We start from the raw sequence: 16,928 nt of genomic DNA, 5'->3' as shown, positions 1-16,928 counted from the left end.
GAGGAGGAGCCTGACTTGTCTCATTCCTTCCTTGTCTTTCTGGATCGTCCAGGACAATCTATCGTGAAGTACTGAAGACCCTCAGGGCAGCACGTGCATGACGTGTGAGGAAGGGTGTGTCATCCCCTCAGAGGAAGAGATGCTAACAGCCTCGAGGCTGCCCTCTGGTTTCAGCTTCCCTGAGGGCTTGCAAGAGCCTCCTGGGAAAATCGGTGGGCGAGGCCTGAGCTGCGGAGTGGCTTGTGTTTCTGTTTCATGGTTTCTAGACCAAGTCTCTGCAGAACGTGGCTGTGGACGGCCCTGAGTGCTCTCAGAGGTCCTGCAAGCAGAGGGTGGCAGGGAGGTGGGGCTCCTTTGGGGTGTGGCCAAGCCCAGCTCAGATCATGACTGGAGCCAGTGTCTGTCCTTAGGTTGATAGGACAGGATGGTCTGTGCATCTAAGCCCGTCTGTCTCTTGGGTTGGACCATCCCAACCTGGACTGTTACCCTCCATGCTGCTGTCCCATCTCCCGGAAGGACAGGATGGTCTGTGCATCTAAGCCCGTCTGTCTCTTGGGTTGGACCATCCCAGCCTGGACTGTCACCCTCCATGCTGCTCTCCTATCTCCCTCCGGGGTTCTCTGCGTGGCTCCCTCACTTTCTGAGTCTGTTGCTTCTTTTCTTCTTCTACGCTTTGGTTTTGCTGGAGCCGTCCCCCAGTAGCTGCTTGAGGACCAACGCGAGGAAGTTAAAGTTTGAGTCCCTGTGTGTCTGAAATGTCATCATGCTACCTTCATACTTGTCTCAGTTATTTCCTGGGCAAAGAATTCTAGGTGGGAACTATTGCCCATGAGAATTTGGGACGCTTCACTTCACCGTATTCTGGATTTCAGGGTTGTCGCTGAGATGTCCAAATCCATTTTGCTCTTCTGATTCTTTGCATGTGACCTGTTTTCTTGCCCCTTTGTGACCCCATCTGGAAGGCTGAAGAATCTTCCTCATGTGGCCTGGGTTCTGAAATTTCCCAGTGCCGTGCCCTCGTGTGGGTCCATTCTCATCTGTCTGTGTTGGGCACTCAGGGGCCTTTTAAATTTGTGAACTAATGATCTTCCTTCCTGGAAAATTCTTGTGCCTTTTTTCTTTTATTTTTGAGCTTGCAAACCAGTGTTTTATTTTACTGTTCATTGCATTCAATGGGTGGAGGAAAAAATAAAAAGCTATCTTGTTTCCATTCTGAAAAGAAGTCAGAAGTCTAAAACCAGCTTCTTCCTTTCACACAACAGGCGCTCCTGTGGGCAGTGGCCAATCTGACTTTCCACTTGGGCCTCCTCTGCCCTGGTGGCCATGAGCAGGGCCTCGTGCTTCCAAAGTCTCCTTTCCCAAGTTGATTTTCCTCTGCCAACCTGAACTCCACTAGCAGCTAAGGAGACTAGGAGGGCTGTGAGCTCCCTGAGGGCACAGGGGGTCTGTTTTGTTTTGTTTTGTTATTTTTGTGGTACGTGGGCCTCTCACTGTTGTGGCCTCCCCCGTTGCAGAGCACAGGCTCCGGACGCGCAGGCTCAGCGGCCATGGCTCACGGGCGTAGCCGCTCCGCGGCATGTGGGATCTTCCCGGACCGGGGCACGAACCCGTGTCCCCTGCATTGGCAGGGGGACTCTCAGCCACTGCGCCACCAGGGGAGCCCAGAGGGTCTGTTTTGTTCATCCCTGGATCCTCGGGGCTTGTGTGCTCCCTTGCAAACAGCAGGCATCACATGAGAACTCCCTGCCTGGGACCTGCTGGTCTTGGAGTGTCTCCCCGAGAGGCAATGGCAGCTCACCCCGGGGACGTGGACACCGGCGGCAGCCACCCCTGGGAACTCAGTCTACCATGGGGACCCAGTTGCTGGCAGTTCCACAGAGGAATCCTCCCCCCAGCCCACCAGCTCCAAGACCCAGCGCATGGAAGCTCCAGGCCAAGCAATTAGCGGGGCAGGGACACAGCCCCACCCATCAGTAGACACGCCCCTAAGACACGCCCCTCCCCACCCCAAGCCCTCAGCTGCCTCTGGACAGAGCCCGCCCACCCTCTCTTGCCTTTTGAGGGATGCCCTCCCCTCCATTGTCTTTGGAACTCCTGGCTTTCTTTCCTGGATGCAATAGCTCTTTCTCTGAGGATATGAAGGGAAATCCACTTCTTCCTCAAGCCTTGCTTGCTTCCTGGGGACCTTTCCTGTGTTTAGTTTTGCTGCTGAAAACTTGGCTTCTGCGCACCAGTGCTGAATCGAAACTTGGAGACAGAGTTTGGGGTGAAGTAGAAAAGAATAGCTTTATTGCACTGCCAGGCAAAGGGGGACACAGGGGGCTCGTGCCCTGAAAAACTGTGTCCCAACCCGGGAGGATCTGGTGAGGAGTTTTACAGCCGTGGTTCAAGGGCGGGGTTGCTGATGAGGGTCAGGGTGTGCGCAGGGCCCGCGCTCCTTTAATCTGGCCTCAGGGGGTCTCCTGATGAGCTTCTCTAGGTTATCAAACTGTGATCCTCTCTGGAAAGAAGAATGTGAACATCTTCCATCTGTTGGGGGGTTTTATAAAGAGCTCAGAGGTATTATGTGTATCCCTTGAGCATAACCAGGGCCCTGCCCCAAGGCTGCACTGCTGTTTTTTGGCTGCCCCTCCCTTGTCTCTGCGTCCCCCGCCCCAGTCCTCTTCATTTCTGTCAGCCCTCCCTTCATCTCAGCTTCCAGAAGTGCCTGGTTTCTCAGTTTCTAGCTGTGTTGGTCTGATTGGTCCTCGAATTTCCAGGCTGCACGTTTGGGATCTGGTCTTCCCAGGCCAGCGAAATCACTTACCAGCCATAGGCTGTTCTGCAGTTTCTAGCATCTTGCTTTGGAATCTCCTTTCTTGTTCTCCTAAGCTTAAAGCCCCTCCTTACTGACGTTTTGGTTGAACACTGGGAGAGAGTGAAGTACCTTCCCGCATTCTAAACTTCACCTGCCAAAAGCCCACTTGCTCTCACGGAGAGTCCTAACGAGGATGAGGCAGGTCCAGAGCTTCCGGTGGTGATGTCACCGTGACACAGAGGGAGCCTGATGGACAAAGCAAAGTGAGCTGAGAGATGAGAAAGGAGACAGCCTTCTGGCAAGAAGCCACCTCGCGGCTTCAGGGTCCCGCCGATGGGCCCCGAGGAATCTTGTGTTTGTGATTACTGCTTGTTTAGTGTAGTTTGACTTGAAATTCTGCCAGGTACAACTGAAAGATCCCTGACCCATACTTTAGTTTTCTCTAAATTTTATCTGCTGGCTATGCCCTCTGCTCCCCTCTTCCTAACCAGGTATATTCAAACAGCACCTTCTCAGAGAGGCCTACCTACTGAAACAGCACCTGGTTCTCTTCTGTCTCCCAACCCCCTCCCCCTCTGACCCAGCCAGGACCCCTCCAAAGATGCCACATACACTCAGGGAGCTGCAGATGATATGATAAGATGGAAGGGCAGGGGTTGGTCAAGTATGGCCCGTGGACTGAATCCAGCCCATAGTCTGTTTTTGTCAATAAAGTTTTATTGGAACACAACAGGGTTCATTCCACAGTATATTGTCTATGCCACCTTCACCCTGCGATGGCGGAGTTGAGTAGTGGTCTGCAATGTGTAAAGTATTTACTGCCTGGGCCTCGATGTAACTAGTTTGCTGAGGTCTAGAGTCTAGTGGCTGAGAGGACGGCAATCAGACAGGCTTGCGTTCACATCTTGGCAAGATCACCTGTGCACTGTGTGACCTCGGGCAGGGGATCTAGCCTCTCCGAACCAAGCCTCTCCGCATCTTCAAGCAGGTGCCTGCCTCGTGCTTGTCGGGGATATTCAGTCCTGCAGTAACAGATGTGTAACCCAGACGCCTGTGGGCGCTCAGCCCCAGCAGTGAACTTCCGCTCACACCCAAGGCAAGTTTCCCGGAGCGTCCATCGGCCCCATGTGGGTGGGGCCGCTGCCCTGTTTACTTTGGTCCCTCAGTGTGTCGTTCACTGAATGAATTGATGGAAATGACCAGTTGGCCTGGCCTCCCTGTGCCCCTCACTGCAGGCCTGAGATCTGACTCCTTCCTGCCCACAGGCCTGGCGCCCCCAGGGCCCGGGGGGTGGGGGGAAGAGAGGCAGGGTTCACACCCTGAATGCCTCGGCGAGACCTGACGGGGACAGAGCTAGATGGGGCTGCGTGCAGCAGTGTGGAGAGTCAGGAGCCGGGCTCTGCAGGATGCGGGTGGGGGGCGGTCACTGGCCAGCGTGATGTCCACAGCAGGCTTTGAGCTGCACCCACTTACCCCAGACAGCCGTCTCCGGCCACTAAATAAATAGTGAAAACTACTTGTAAGCCTGGAACCCCAGGGTCAGCCTGTCCCTCCAGTTTCTAGCTCTGGGCCTCTCCCTCCTTGTCTGCCGGGAGGACCTGCCCTTGGTAGGCTGTGCCTCGGTGAGCATGGCTCTTCCAGGAGACCAAGCAGGGGTCCCCTCGTGGTGACCAAGGAGAGCCTAGGGTCCCCATGGCCTTCCCACCAGCCATGGAAGGTTCTAGGTGTCTGACGCCGTGGCTCAGTGGCTCAGCCTCCTGGGCGTCCTGGCCACACGGGGTCCTTGGTGGCATTGGCACCCCAGTCCCCCAACTTTACAGCGTCAGCCTCCTGGGCCCAGAGCACATGGTCCTGTGTATGAAGAGTTTTCCTGGCGTGGACTGTTCTTCCCCTTTGCAGCCTTTTCCTAGGGCAGAGGGGGTGCCTGATTGCATATGTAAATATGCTTCATTCTTTGCTGTGTTCGTTTCCTGTGGCTTTAATTTTCTTATTCTTTTCTTGCAGATAAGACTGAAATCAGTTTAAGCAAAGAAATTATTCATTAAGGGAATGGTGTCAGTGTTCGGTATTGGAACCACCTGAAGTCAATTAAGGATCAACAGAATTAATTATTCTCTCTGGGCTGAAAGCAGGAAGTGGGAACTGGGAGAAAAGGATCTCTCCTTAACTCATGGCGGGAAGAGACAGGATTTTAATAGACCTGGGTGGCTGCATGTTAGCAGCTCCACGCTAAATGGCCGAGGCCTGCGGGGGGGGGGGGGTGGTTGTCCACACCCATCCGCAGAGAATGGAATCTCAGCTAAAAGTGAGCTCCAAAAGGGAAACCCCAAAGGGACAGGAGGGCGTGCACCTCAGGCACAGGATGTGAGGCGGTCGCAAAACTCAATCATCAAGATAAAGAATCGTTCAGTGCAATGTTTTAACAAGTGTTAGAGAGGGTGTGGATGGGAATCTTCAACGGCGCAGCCACTGTGGGAAACAGTATGGAGGGTCCTCAGAAATTAAAAATAGAATCTCCTTATTATCGAGCAGCTCCACTTCTGGGTATAAACCCAAAAGAATTGAAAGCAGGGTCTCAAAGAGACATCTGCACTCCCATGTTCGCTGCAACATTATTCACAAGAGCCAACATGTGGAAGCGACCCAAATGTCCATCAGCAGCTGAGTGGATAAACAAAATGTGGCCTTTACATCCAAGGGAATATCGTTCAGCCGTAAGACAGAAGGAAGTCCTACCGTTTGTGACAACGTGGGTGGACCTGGAGGATGTTACGCTGAGTGAGATAGGAAGGAAAAATACTGTGTGATTCCACTTACATGTGGAATCTGAAATAGCCAGACTTAACAGAAGCAGAAAATAAAATGGTGGTTGCGGGGCTGGGGGAGGGGAAGGGGGAGGGGCTGCCGGTCATTGGGTACCAGGTGATGGTTACACACCAGAGCTCTGCTGTGCACCGTAGGGCCTGCCCTTAACAGCACTGTATTGTGCACTTAACATTTTGTTTGACGGTAGATTGCGCGTTAAGTGTTCTTACCCCCAAAACAGAAGAGACAAAAATCAGAAAGCAAGGGACACAAGGAATCTTTGCTTTTTGCTATTACCATGAACATGGGATGGTTTCACAGGTGTTTGCTTACCTCCAAACTCATCAAATTGTATTCATTAAGTATGTCAATTATATTGAAAGCTGAGCAAAAAAAAAAAAAACCATTAAAAAAATCAAAATCAGTGCAAAATAATGTGCAATGGACAAAATGTCACAATTTTAGGTAAAGACACAGCCTGTTGTTTGTCTTGGGACCTTGCAACGGGGTCACGTGTTTCCAACCCACCTGCGGCTCTGGGCCTGGCTGCCCTGGTGTCCCCCTGGGTCACTTGGGTTTATGAGGGTTGACAGAGATGCGCCAGCAGATTGGGACTTTACACAGAGTCACGTTCTTTGACTGTAGGGTTTTTATTCACCTTTCTCACTTGGTTCAAGATATGAGAGGATGTTCTGGTGAGCGTGTGTACTGATGAAATGCCACCCCCTCGGCTGGCCTCTCCCTTCACTGGCTGTGCACTCTCGGGCCTGCTCCAGACCTCTCTGATCCTCAGGGCCTATAATTAGGAAACCTGGAACAAAGCATCATGGACCGAGCCGCCACGGGATCAGATGACATGACAGATGGGATGCATCTCAGCAGCGTTGGGCCTCCGTGCATCACGGGGTCCCTTCCATCGCCTTTGGTCACCCACACAGGACAGGTGAGGGTGGTGATGGGCCTGGGGTCTAAGCCCACCATGCTCAGGCCCGGCTTGGACCAGCCACAGAGCCTGGCCTGGGGGTTCTCAGGAAAGGCCTGCTGATGTGCGGGCCACAGGGTTTCTGACCTCATGTGACTCTCCTGTCGCCTCCTGGAGAGCTGGGAATTCAGCCACACCTTTAAGCCCTGGGTGGCCCATGCAGAGACTGCCCACAGCCCGCACCTGTCATGTTTGGGAAGGTTAGGAGCCCTGAGGTGTCCAAGTGAAAAAGAAAAGAGGCCAGCAGGCAGGGCCAGTGGGGATGGAGGGGACGCAGAGGGATGGGGGGAGACGCAGGGGGCTGGAGGGGCTGGAGGGCAATGGGGGATGCAGGAGAATGGGGGGATGCAGGGGGATGGAGGGGATGCGGGGGGGATGGGCTCCCGCGGGAGACACTGCCAGAGGCTCTTTGACTGGGAAAGCCCTGCCCTTGGGTAGAGGGAACCCAGGAGGATCCCCCCATCCCCGGCCTCCAGCCTCAGGCCTGGCTGCGGTCCCCCAGGGGCCTGCCCAGGCTTGGAGACTCAGGGGGGCCTGAGGAAAGGGTGAGAGGCTCCCCACAGTGGAAAGCCTCCTTTGGGCTGGAGCAAGTCCCCAAACCAAAGCAGTCACGGGAGCTTGTGGTGTGTGTGTGTCTGCACTTGCTCACATGTGTGTGCTCACGCCTGCGGATGCCTGTGTGTATCTGCACACGCACGTGCACGTGCCCACGCATGCCTGCAGGCTTACATATGTGTGAACACGCAGGTGCCCACACGCTCTGCGTTTGTCCACCTGTGTGCCTGCTTGTGCTCATGCATGTGTGCCTGTGTGTATCTGCGTGTACAGGCACATGGTACCTGCATGCACACACACACGTGCAGATGTATGTGCTCATGTGTGTGTTCTCACAGTGCACACACCCACATGGTGCTCACCTGTATGTATGCATGTACCCACACATGCACTACACGCACACGTGTGTGTGTGTGTGTGTGTGTGTGTGTGTGTGTGTGTGTGTGTGCTACCAGCACTTATTCTCTCCTTCTCCTTCACTCAGGGAACCTCCCGGGCTGGCCGTAAGACCTCTATGTGTCGGTCTGGCCTCCTGGACTCGTGCAGTTTCCAACCAAAAGTGCACCTGCTTTGGGCACCTGCTGCAGAAAGAGGCTCGGATCTGTGAGGCTGTGGGCCCCTGGAGGGGGCATTGCCAAGGGAGACGGAGCCTTTGGAGCACGGGTGCGTCTGGGGGAGGCTGACGAGTTCCTTCTTTCCTCCCTCCCTCCCTCCCTCATTCCCTTCCCTGACAAGTGCTGGGTAAGGGTGAACTGCTATAACTTACCGTTTGTCCATGGGATGCCTTCCACAGGGACCTGCCCGCTACACTCCTCTTATAATTCAGAATCACAAAAGAGTGCACTGATCTTGCGAAAACAGCCATCTTCCATTTTATTCCAAATGCAAATTAAATACAAAAAGTATTTCTCTGGGAATGTAAATTGCCACAGCCACTATGGGAAACAGTATGGAGGTTCCTTAAAAAACTAAAAGTAGAGCTACCATATGATCCAGTGATCCCAATCCTGGGCGTATATCTGGAGAAAACTCTAATTTGAAAAGATGCTTGCACCCCTATGTTCATAGCAGCACTGTTCACAATAGTCAAGACATGGAAGCAACCTGAATGTCCGTCGACAGATGAATGGATAAAGAAGATGTGGTACACATGCACAATAGAATAATAGCTGTAAAAAAGAATGAAATAATGCCATTTGCAGCAATGTGGGTGGACATAGAGATTACCATACTAACTGAAGTAAGTCAGAGAAAGACAGATATCATATGATATCACTTATATGTGGAATCTAAAAAATGGTACAGATGAACTTATTTATAAAACAGAAAGAGACTCACAGACATAGAAAACAAACTTGTGGTTATGGAAGGGGAAGCAGGGAGGGATATATCAGGAGTTTGGGATTAGCAGATACAAACTACTGTATATAAAATAGATAAACAACAAGGACCTGCTGTATAGCACAGTGAACTACATTCAATATCTTGTAATAACCTATAATGGAAAAGAATCTGAAAAAGAATATATATATATATATATAAAAAAATATATATGTAAACGGAATCACTTTGCTGTACACCTAAAATGAACACAACATTGTAAATCAACTATACTTCAATTAAAAAAAAGAAAAAGTATTTCTCTTTTTACTCTGGCCTCCAGTAAGCTCAGAGCTAGATTTTAGAAACTTCTAAAGTCCGTTGAAGATTTTGCGTTTTTTATTTCTTTGCTCATCTATCGATTTTCATAGTTTGAAATAACCTAAATGAAGATTGTTCTTTGTAATTCTCAGTCTCAAGCCCTTCTCAGAAACACTTGATTATACACATCCCCAGGTCCTTCTTACAGAGAAAAAAGTAAATAACATGGAATTATTCAAATTCTGGTTGCTTATTGACGGGAAACGTGAGCGAATGGCTGTTGTCCGGGTGAAATGGAGCCCCGGTGGACTCTGGAGGGTTAAGGCCCAACGCACAGCACCGGCCCTGCCTTCGTTTTATTCACCTCTAAATCAACATTAGAAGTCTCTGAACTACCAGGAGGAAAGAAAAGACTTAAAAAGGCAAAGTATAATCCAGGAAAGCAATGATTTCTCGGGCTATTTGTCACTTCAAGTGCAATACATTAACAAAGTGCTGTAATAAGAAGAGCTACTAAAAAATGATTTATTGGTACTTTAGACCCGTTAAAACAGGTTAATGTCAATACAATTAGCTCCTGGATCAAGGCGATCCGCTGTAGAGGGAAACTTGATAAAACAGCATCAAACACCACTTCATCAAAGATCGGGGAGGGGCTGTGAGGACTTGAACCACAGCGAAGGGGAGAAAGAAAAGCTCTCTTACGGTGTCCACCCTGAATCCCCTCTGTGGTCCTCATGGATCTCGTCTCCAGGACTCCACGGGCCGGAGTCTGGGCGGCTCTGAGAAATGGTCAGTTTATCTGGAAGGCACGAGGCTCTGCCATCTCATGCGTGGATGACTCGGAGGGGAGAATACCCAGCAATTGTTAAGCTGGGAAAATGGGCAGGGGATTGAGGGGTCCGCCATGAGCCCCCAGCCACGAGCAGTGCTCTAGAGGCGAGCACGGGATGGAGCCTGGTCTTCCTTGGTCCAGGGGTGCAGCTGGGGCCGCTGGGTAGGCCTTGTGCCCGGCCTGGCGTGGGGGGCCCTCTGTACTTGCTGAGCCCCTCAGCACCCACCTCTGCTCCCAGGGGCCACTCTTATGGGGAGCTGGACCAAGGCTGTGTGGCCTTCAGTGTCCCCTGGCTGGTCATCAGGCTGTTCTCGCTACCATGTGAGCTGGGATGTCTGCAGTGTCACCACGCCCATCCTCAAAGAGGCGTTGACAGTGACAGTTCTTCTGCTAAGATAAGAGGGCTCAAGGTAAGAACTCAAATGGCACTGCAGTGAGTGTGATGACATTTCCGTCCCCTTGCCCTGTCCGTGATCCACCTCTGGGGTCGTGTCCTAGGCTCCACAGATCTGTGTGCAGGACCCTCTTATGGACACAGGTTCTGCTGCTCGAACCCCAGGGTTCAGGAGAGAGGGTCCGACGGGCCCTCTGTGGACCACCACCCACCACTGGTCCCGTCAGCCTTGCCCGGCTGGAGTCAAGTTCTACAGACGGGGTGGTAATGGCAGGCACTCTGGCCCAGCGACTGTTTCCCATGATAGAAGAAGGGTCAGTTTGGGTTAATGTAAGTGCCCGAGAGAGAAATCTCATGAATGTTGGTGGAGTCCCTGGGACCAGAGCCCTCCTGGCAGGGCCTGGGGACCCACAGGTGCTTTGGGATGAATGAGCGAATGAATGAGCCCGTGAGGAGACACCATCTCAGCACTGAGAGCGATCCAGCTCCCTGGGATGCTGTCCGCCTCTGGTGAAGGGCAGGAATCCTCTCCACAGCCCCCTCCTACCCCAGGTCGGAGTCTCAAGCCACTTCCCTTTATTTGCCTGGCACGGTCAGCTGCCCGCGGGGCGGGAGGACAGAAAAACAAGGCCGCATGCCCGTGTTCCCATGTGAGGGCCTGGGAGCCGCAGCTCACCCTGTCCTGCACTGGCCAGGACGCCCCGGGCCCGGATCCCCCTCCCTCAGTGGGGGAAGAAAGGCTCTGCCCTTTCCGGGGCCCCTTGGCTCCTGGAGCGAGGAAGCCAAGATGAGCATGGAGACGAAAGTGGCCCCCGTTCCCTGGGACACAGCGGACCCGTTGGAAAAGGTCCTCTTGTTCTCTTCTCTGCCGGGAGCCCAGGAAAGTGAGGCCCTTCCTTTCAGTTTTCAGGACTGATTGCTCTGAGTGTTCTGAAGACTGTCTCTTCCTGAAGTGAAATTCTCCTCCTGAAAATCACACGTCACAGGCTTTTCCAGTCCTTTCCCATCTCTCACCTGAGGCCCCAAAGGGCTTTGCCAGCCCTGGTGGCCTTGGTGCGACCATCGACAGCTGTTACCCCGTCACCTTGGGCGCTGCTGTCTGAGGCTGAGCAGGCCCGGGCTGGCTCAAGGCCCCCGTGCGTCCCTGAACCGTGGCATCTAGAATCCCATATCACCTCTGGGTGCTCCGGAGCAGGTGGCTTCAGCAGGGAAAGTGACGGCAGCAGGGTTGGGGAGAGGGCGAGGGGGCTGGGAGATGCCCTCCCCCACCACCATGACACTTGGAAAAGAGAAATGAGCTTGTTTTCTGGGAGGGAAACAGAGGCCTTCCCAGAATAGATGAGACCTGGAGAGGCGGCCTGGCCTCCGGGTAGAGGAGGAAAGGTGAGTTCCTTAGCAGGGCAGCCAGCCAGCCAGCAAGGGCGAGTGGGGTCAGACTGCTCCAGGCTGTCCTGGGCTCCGCGCTGCCCCGGGGGCCTTGGCTTTGGGTGTTGAGGCTTTCGATGCTGTGGACCAGATGGTCCTTGGGGCCGAGGTGGAGGCTCTGGGGTCCTCACGAGGCCCAGCCATTCAGTCCAGAAATAGCCTGGACTCCCTTAGGGGCAGAGCTGGAGCCCCTCTGCTTCCACGGGGGCTTCCTGGAGGGAACGGTGGTCTCCTGCATGTGGAGGAATTGGCACCTTGTTTCCAGTCCTCTGCCCCGTTTCTGGAGGGCTCACCCACCTTGGGCCACCTGGCAGGTGGAAGACGGCTGGTCCCCCCCCAGGACCAGCCCAGGGCTCTGACCACTCCTGCTGTCAGCATCCCGCAGGGGTTCACCCACTGCTCTAACCAGGGCATCCACGGGAGGAGGGACAGGAGGCTGTGTCCACTACCCTCTTCCCAGCACAGGGACAGTGCACTGTGTAGGGTTGCACTCAGCAAACCAGAGGACCGGAAAACTGCCTGCAGTTGATGGCCTCTGTGCTGGGTCTCAGGAGCCTGGGTGACTCCAGCTGGGGGATGAGGGAGCAGGGGGCCAATGTGGGTCCGTATGTCCAAGGCGAGTGAGGGGGACTGGTGGGGACCTGGAAAGGTGGTTTGTGTCCCCTCCTGGGAGAGCCTTGAATGCCATGGGAGCGTCCCCACAAATACCTTTGGACACTCACCGTTCTTGCTTTAAATGGCGACCCTGGAGAGACAAGGGTTTTTGCCCAGGACGGTCAGTTCTTCAGGGTAAATGGATTGGCCACAGGGTGAGGAAGGATGGTGGGGAGAGTCTGATGTTAGGAGACCCTGTCAGCAGCCCTGGGAAGAGGGATGAGCTGGAAGCAGAGAGAGCTGACTGCCTGGGGGCGGGTGTCCAGAAGAGGAGGGGTCACTTCTGTTTCTGAGATTGTCGCCTGGGTGACCTGAGGCTGGCAGGGAGTGGGAGAGGAAGCTGCCAGCCCCAGGTCGCCCAGGCGACAATCTCAGAAACAACTGGTGAGCGTTCATCAAACACCTTCTCCGGACAGAGTTCTCTGGACAAACCAGACTTCCATAGGAACGGCCTTCTGGTCTACCCACCTCAGTGGCATTTTGCCAGGGTGGCTGCCCTCCCCCCATCAGCCCTGGCATCTCTCTGGGTACCAGGATGCAGAGTTGGGGGACACAGGCTGGACCCTGCAGAGGGGCCCCTGCCTGCTGAGTGGAATCAGTTCAGCCCCATACCCTCCACCACTTGGAACGTGGATTTCACTGCGGAGAAACTCATCTGAAATAGATATTTCTCTCCACCGCAGGAGGGATTTATTGGCAAAACTAGCCATCTATTAACATTATCTGGGGACTCTGCACTGGTGAGAATAGATACTATAAATCTTAGTTGTATAAAAACCCAGGAGCTGGAAGGCTTTAGTGGACAGCAAATAGAAAAGTCCAGGGAGTTCAGGCCTGTTTATTTTACTTAGAGGGAAAGAACATTCGGTGCGCAGCCAGGCAGGAAATGGGTTTTGGGGACGGCCCCTTAGCCTAGTTGTTGGCCCTGAAACTGTGGGAGTAACCGCTGCCTGCAATTCAAGTGGGCGGCTCAAAGGACCGTGTTCTGGAGCCGGTGGTGGAGGCTTCTGGAAAAGGAAGGCTTGAAAGTCCAGGCAGGTGGCCGTGGGGCCTGCTGGGGAGGAAGATCCTGGTGACAGGCTGAGGGCAGCTCCAGTCCCCAGGGATGCATCTGATTAGGGTTAGTAAGAGCCACAGGGAAACCAGTCGCCCTGGTGTGAGCCGGGGGCGGGGGCTGAGCAGGTGCCCGAAGCTCCGTTTGTCCGATGCTCTCCGCCTGTACTTTGCATTTTGAGTGTCTGGGAGCAAGCATGGGATAAATGGGGGGTTTTGTCTTTTCATGCATTTCCTGCTGCATCCCCAGTGCCTGGGACGAGGCTGGGTATAGGGAAACCCCCAGCCCCTGCTGGCCGACCCCAGACCCACCTGTCCAGCCTCTCATTCCTGAGATGCTCCACATCCTTTAGTGGGTTTTCTCTACACTTCGATCCGTCAGCACCTGTTTCTGCTGACGGCAGTCAGACCCTCAGCAGATCTGCAGGAGTGGGGACCACGGCCCTGGCACCTGGACACAGGGGCACCCGGGAAGCGTGAGTTCCATACGAGGTGGAGGCGTGAAGGGGAGCAAAGGGAGCCTGCCCCCCCCCCCGCATTAGGCAGCGAGGACCTGCCTCCCTGACAGGGGACGTGGTTGTCCCAGAATTCCCGGCTGGGGACGGTGACCTCAGGGCCTGGGGCCCCGCAGAACCCCCTCGTCACGAGGGCACTGGACTCCCCCTCCCCCTGCAGGAGAGGTGGATTGGGATTGGCCCTGGGCTAGCCTTTGCCTTGGCCTAGAAGGGATCTAACGCCGTGCTTTGGGACAGCACGCCTGCATCTCAGTCACTGTTACGGACCGAATGTGTCCCCCTCAAATTCATATGGTGAAGCCTCACCCCCCCGCTCATGTGATGGGGCCTTTGGGAGATGAACGGGTCACGGGGGAGATGCCCCCATGATGGGATTAGTGCCTTATAATGGGGAGGACACAGCGAGAAGGGGGTCATCTGCAGACACTGTGGAAGTCGGCTCTCTCCCCCAGGTGCCAAATCGGCTCCGCCTTGAACTTGGGCCCCCCAAGCCCCCATGGCAGGGAGAAATAAACGCTGTGTGTCAGCCCTCCAGTCTGTGGCATTCTGCTGCAGCAGCTCGAGCTGATGAAGCCAGTCGCCAGCCTCTTCTGATCATGTCTCTTGCTAACGTGCCCTGAGTGGCAGGGGGACCACAGGGAGGCTGTGCTTGCTGACGGTAGGGGGCATCCTCAGTGGCCGGAGTGTCTGTCGACCCCACTCAGGCCCAGAGTGTCCAGGTGGGTCGCCATGTTCTTCCCGCCGATGGGGATCGGGGCCTGGCTCCCGAGACCCTCCACCCAGGCCTGGGCTCAGGCTTCCACGGCCATTTCAATGTCCCCCTTCTGAAAGAGCAGCACAGCAGGCCGGTGCCCGGGTGGCAAGGCTGAGTTGCCGTCCTTCAGAAACATCAAGAGAGGGCTTCCCTGGTGGCGCAGTGGTTGAGAATCCACCTGCCAGTGCAGGGGACATGGGTTCGATCCCTGGGCCAGGAAGATCCCACGTGCCGCGGAGCACCTAAGCCTGTGCGTCACGACTACTGAGCCTGCACTCTAGAGCCTGCGAGCCACAACTACTGAGCCCACGTGCCGCAACTACTGAAGCCCGCGCGCCTAGAGCCCGTGCTCCGCAACGAGAAGCCACCGCAATGAGAAGCCTGCGCGCCGCAACGAAGAGTAGCCCCCGCTCGCTGCAACTAAAGAAAGCCCATGCGCAGCAACAGAGACCCAACGCAGCCAAAAATAAATATAAATAAATAAATTTTTTAAAAAAAAAGGAAAAGAAAGAAACATCAAGGGAGCATCCTTCCAAATCTCCCGAGGGATGCTGGAGGATCGGAAAGCAGAAACACGTGGCTTTGTCCCTTTGTCCACTTCTCCTCCCCCCTCCCCCCACCATGACCTGCAGACGTTAGGAACAGGCACAGGGCAGCGGAGGGGCTGCTCCAGGATCAGGGCGCCACCCGGGCCTGGGAAGGCACCAGTTCTCCAGGCCTCCGTCTCTCCATCCACAGGGGCCTGTTGATGCAGTCTCCACATTTACCCTCGGCCACAGATGCCGCAGCTGCCTTCCTGCCTTTGAGAAATGGCCGTGCCCTTTCCTGGGTGATTGGGGCCTCAGAAAGAGGCAAGGATAATTAATATTGATGTGGCTTCAAATGTTAAAAGTTAGAGTTAAATCCAAAACAGAAGGAGAGGGTCATAGGTAACCAATTAAATGGTGACTCCTCCACTGCCCCTCACCTGCTTTGGAGGCGGACCGGACCTTGTCTGGCTCTGCCAATTAATATGCCCTCACCTCCCTGCGCTGGGGACCTCAGGCTTTCTGCAAATTGCAGAGAAAGGTGAGATCGGCCGGTGGCAGACACCAGACCATCTCCCGTGGTGCAAATGCCAGGGAAGGGGAGGCTCCCGTCAACTTGCAGGGCTCAGGCCCAGGAGAGGAGAGGCAGGCTGTGGTACCCCAGCTGGGGTGTGTGGATTAATGAAGGGGGCTGGGAAGTTGAAAAAGCGCCGGCATCTGAGATGAAGCCCAGCGGGTTTAGCGAGTTCTGGATAAATTTCAAAAAGCAGAGATTGCGGGTGGTGAGCTAATTGCCTTGCACGGATGGGTTCGGAGATCGTGTCTATGCAGCTCGATAGAGCCGGGTGGAAGGAGAGATGGGCGGCCCGCTGGGGCGCGTCGATCGGGCAGAGGGGGTGAGGGCCGGACCCCCGTGTCTCCCCCATTCTAGTCCTGTGGCTGAAAGGCCACATTTGGACCCTCATTCTTTAAATATCCCCAAGTTAGAAATCGGTGGGTTTGTGAGGGCCCCTAAGTCGACTACGATTTGGGCCTGGAGGGGGCCCAGAGATTGGGGTCTCAGTCTTGGTGTTCAGCCCCAGCCCCGTCAGGTGTGAGCTGCCTCCATGCCGGCACACGCCTTCACGTGGACGACCCACTCCTCGTGACAACACAGTGGGGACTGCTCCAGATCACATCCACGTTAGCGATGGGGAATCCGGCACTCAGAGGGGCCAGGTGAGGGCCCTGAGGTCACCCAGCTGGTCAGTGGCAGAGGCGGGGCCCAGCCCGGGGCTTACCTGTACTCCTGACCACTGGGGACCACTGCTCCCCCTGGGGACTCAGCAGACGCTGGCTGTGACTGTGGGCTGTCAGGGAAGGTGGGTCCTGAAGATGGAGTTTGCCGGGAGCTGGAGGGTTGGGAGGAGAGCGTACATCCCAGGCAGAGGGAGCAGAGTGGGTGAAGGGTCCAGAGAGGGGCAGGGATGGGGCAGCTCCAGGTGGCAGGTGGGGCGTGTGGGGTGGGCGCTGCAGTGGGGAGCCAGGGCAGGAAGGGCCCAGTGTCCTGTATAAGAGGCAGGGCCCAAGGTGCCCCTGGGGTAACCTGAGGTGTCGGGGGTCAGGGCAAGCTGTGTGCTTTGGAACGCTCTTCCCAGGGTCTCCTCAGAGTGGAGGGGGGTGAGGTGGGCCAGGGCTGGAGACCCACAACTCGGGAGGGATTTAGGCGACCGAGTTCGAAGGACGTGGTGGTTGCCCTAGGCTGGGGCCGGTATTGGCATCTTCATTTCACAGATGGGAAAGCTGAGGCTCATGGTTTCTGCATCAGTCAGCTCTCAGTGTGTAACAAACTAGCCCCGCGTTTAATAACTCAAAACAGCAATCACTTCTTATTTCTCTGTGTCTGCAGGTCTGCTTGGCTGGCCTGGGCTGACTGGGCTCCATCCTGCATTGGGATCAGAGGGTGGGCCAGCTGAGGTCTGGCTGCGGGGGACAGCTTCCTTCTGCCCCAT

At 54.9% G+C, this 16,928-nt stretch overlaps 1 protein-coding gene across 1 annotated transcript in view; it reads left to right on the top strand.

Annotated features, from left to right (window-relative positions):
* Positions 1-6,300, top strand: part of TBC1D22A (TBC1 domain family member 22A) — a 385,336-nt gene extending 379,036 nt beyond the window's left edge. Inside the window, exon 13 of the mRNA XM_060306130.1 lies at positions 6,280-6,300. Within this exon, the coding sequence (XP_060162113.1) occupies positions 6,280-6,285 (6 nt within the window). The 3' untranslated portion in view covers positions 6,286-6,300. The remainder of the gene's footprint in view (positions 1-6,279) is intronic.
* Positions 6,301-16,928: the final 10,628 nt, after the last annotated feature.

The sequence above is a fragment of the Globicephala melas genome, chromosome 10, assembly GCF_963455315.2.
Source record: "Globicephala melas chromosome 10, mGloMel1.2, whole genome shotgun sequence".
Lineage (NCBI taxonomy): Eukaryota > Metazoa > Chordata > Mammalia > Artiodactyla > Delphinidae > Globicephala > Globicephala melas.
The sequence above is the reverse complement of the archived record's forward strand: the minus strand, read 5'-3'. Positions and strand labels throughout refer to the sequence as shown.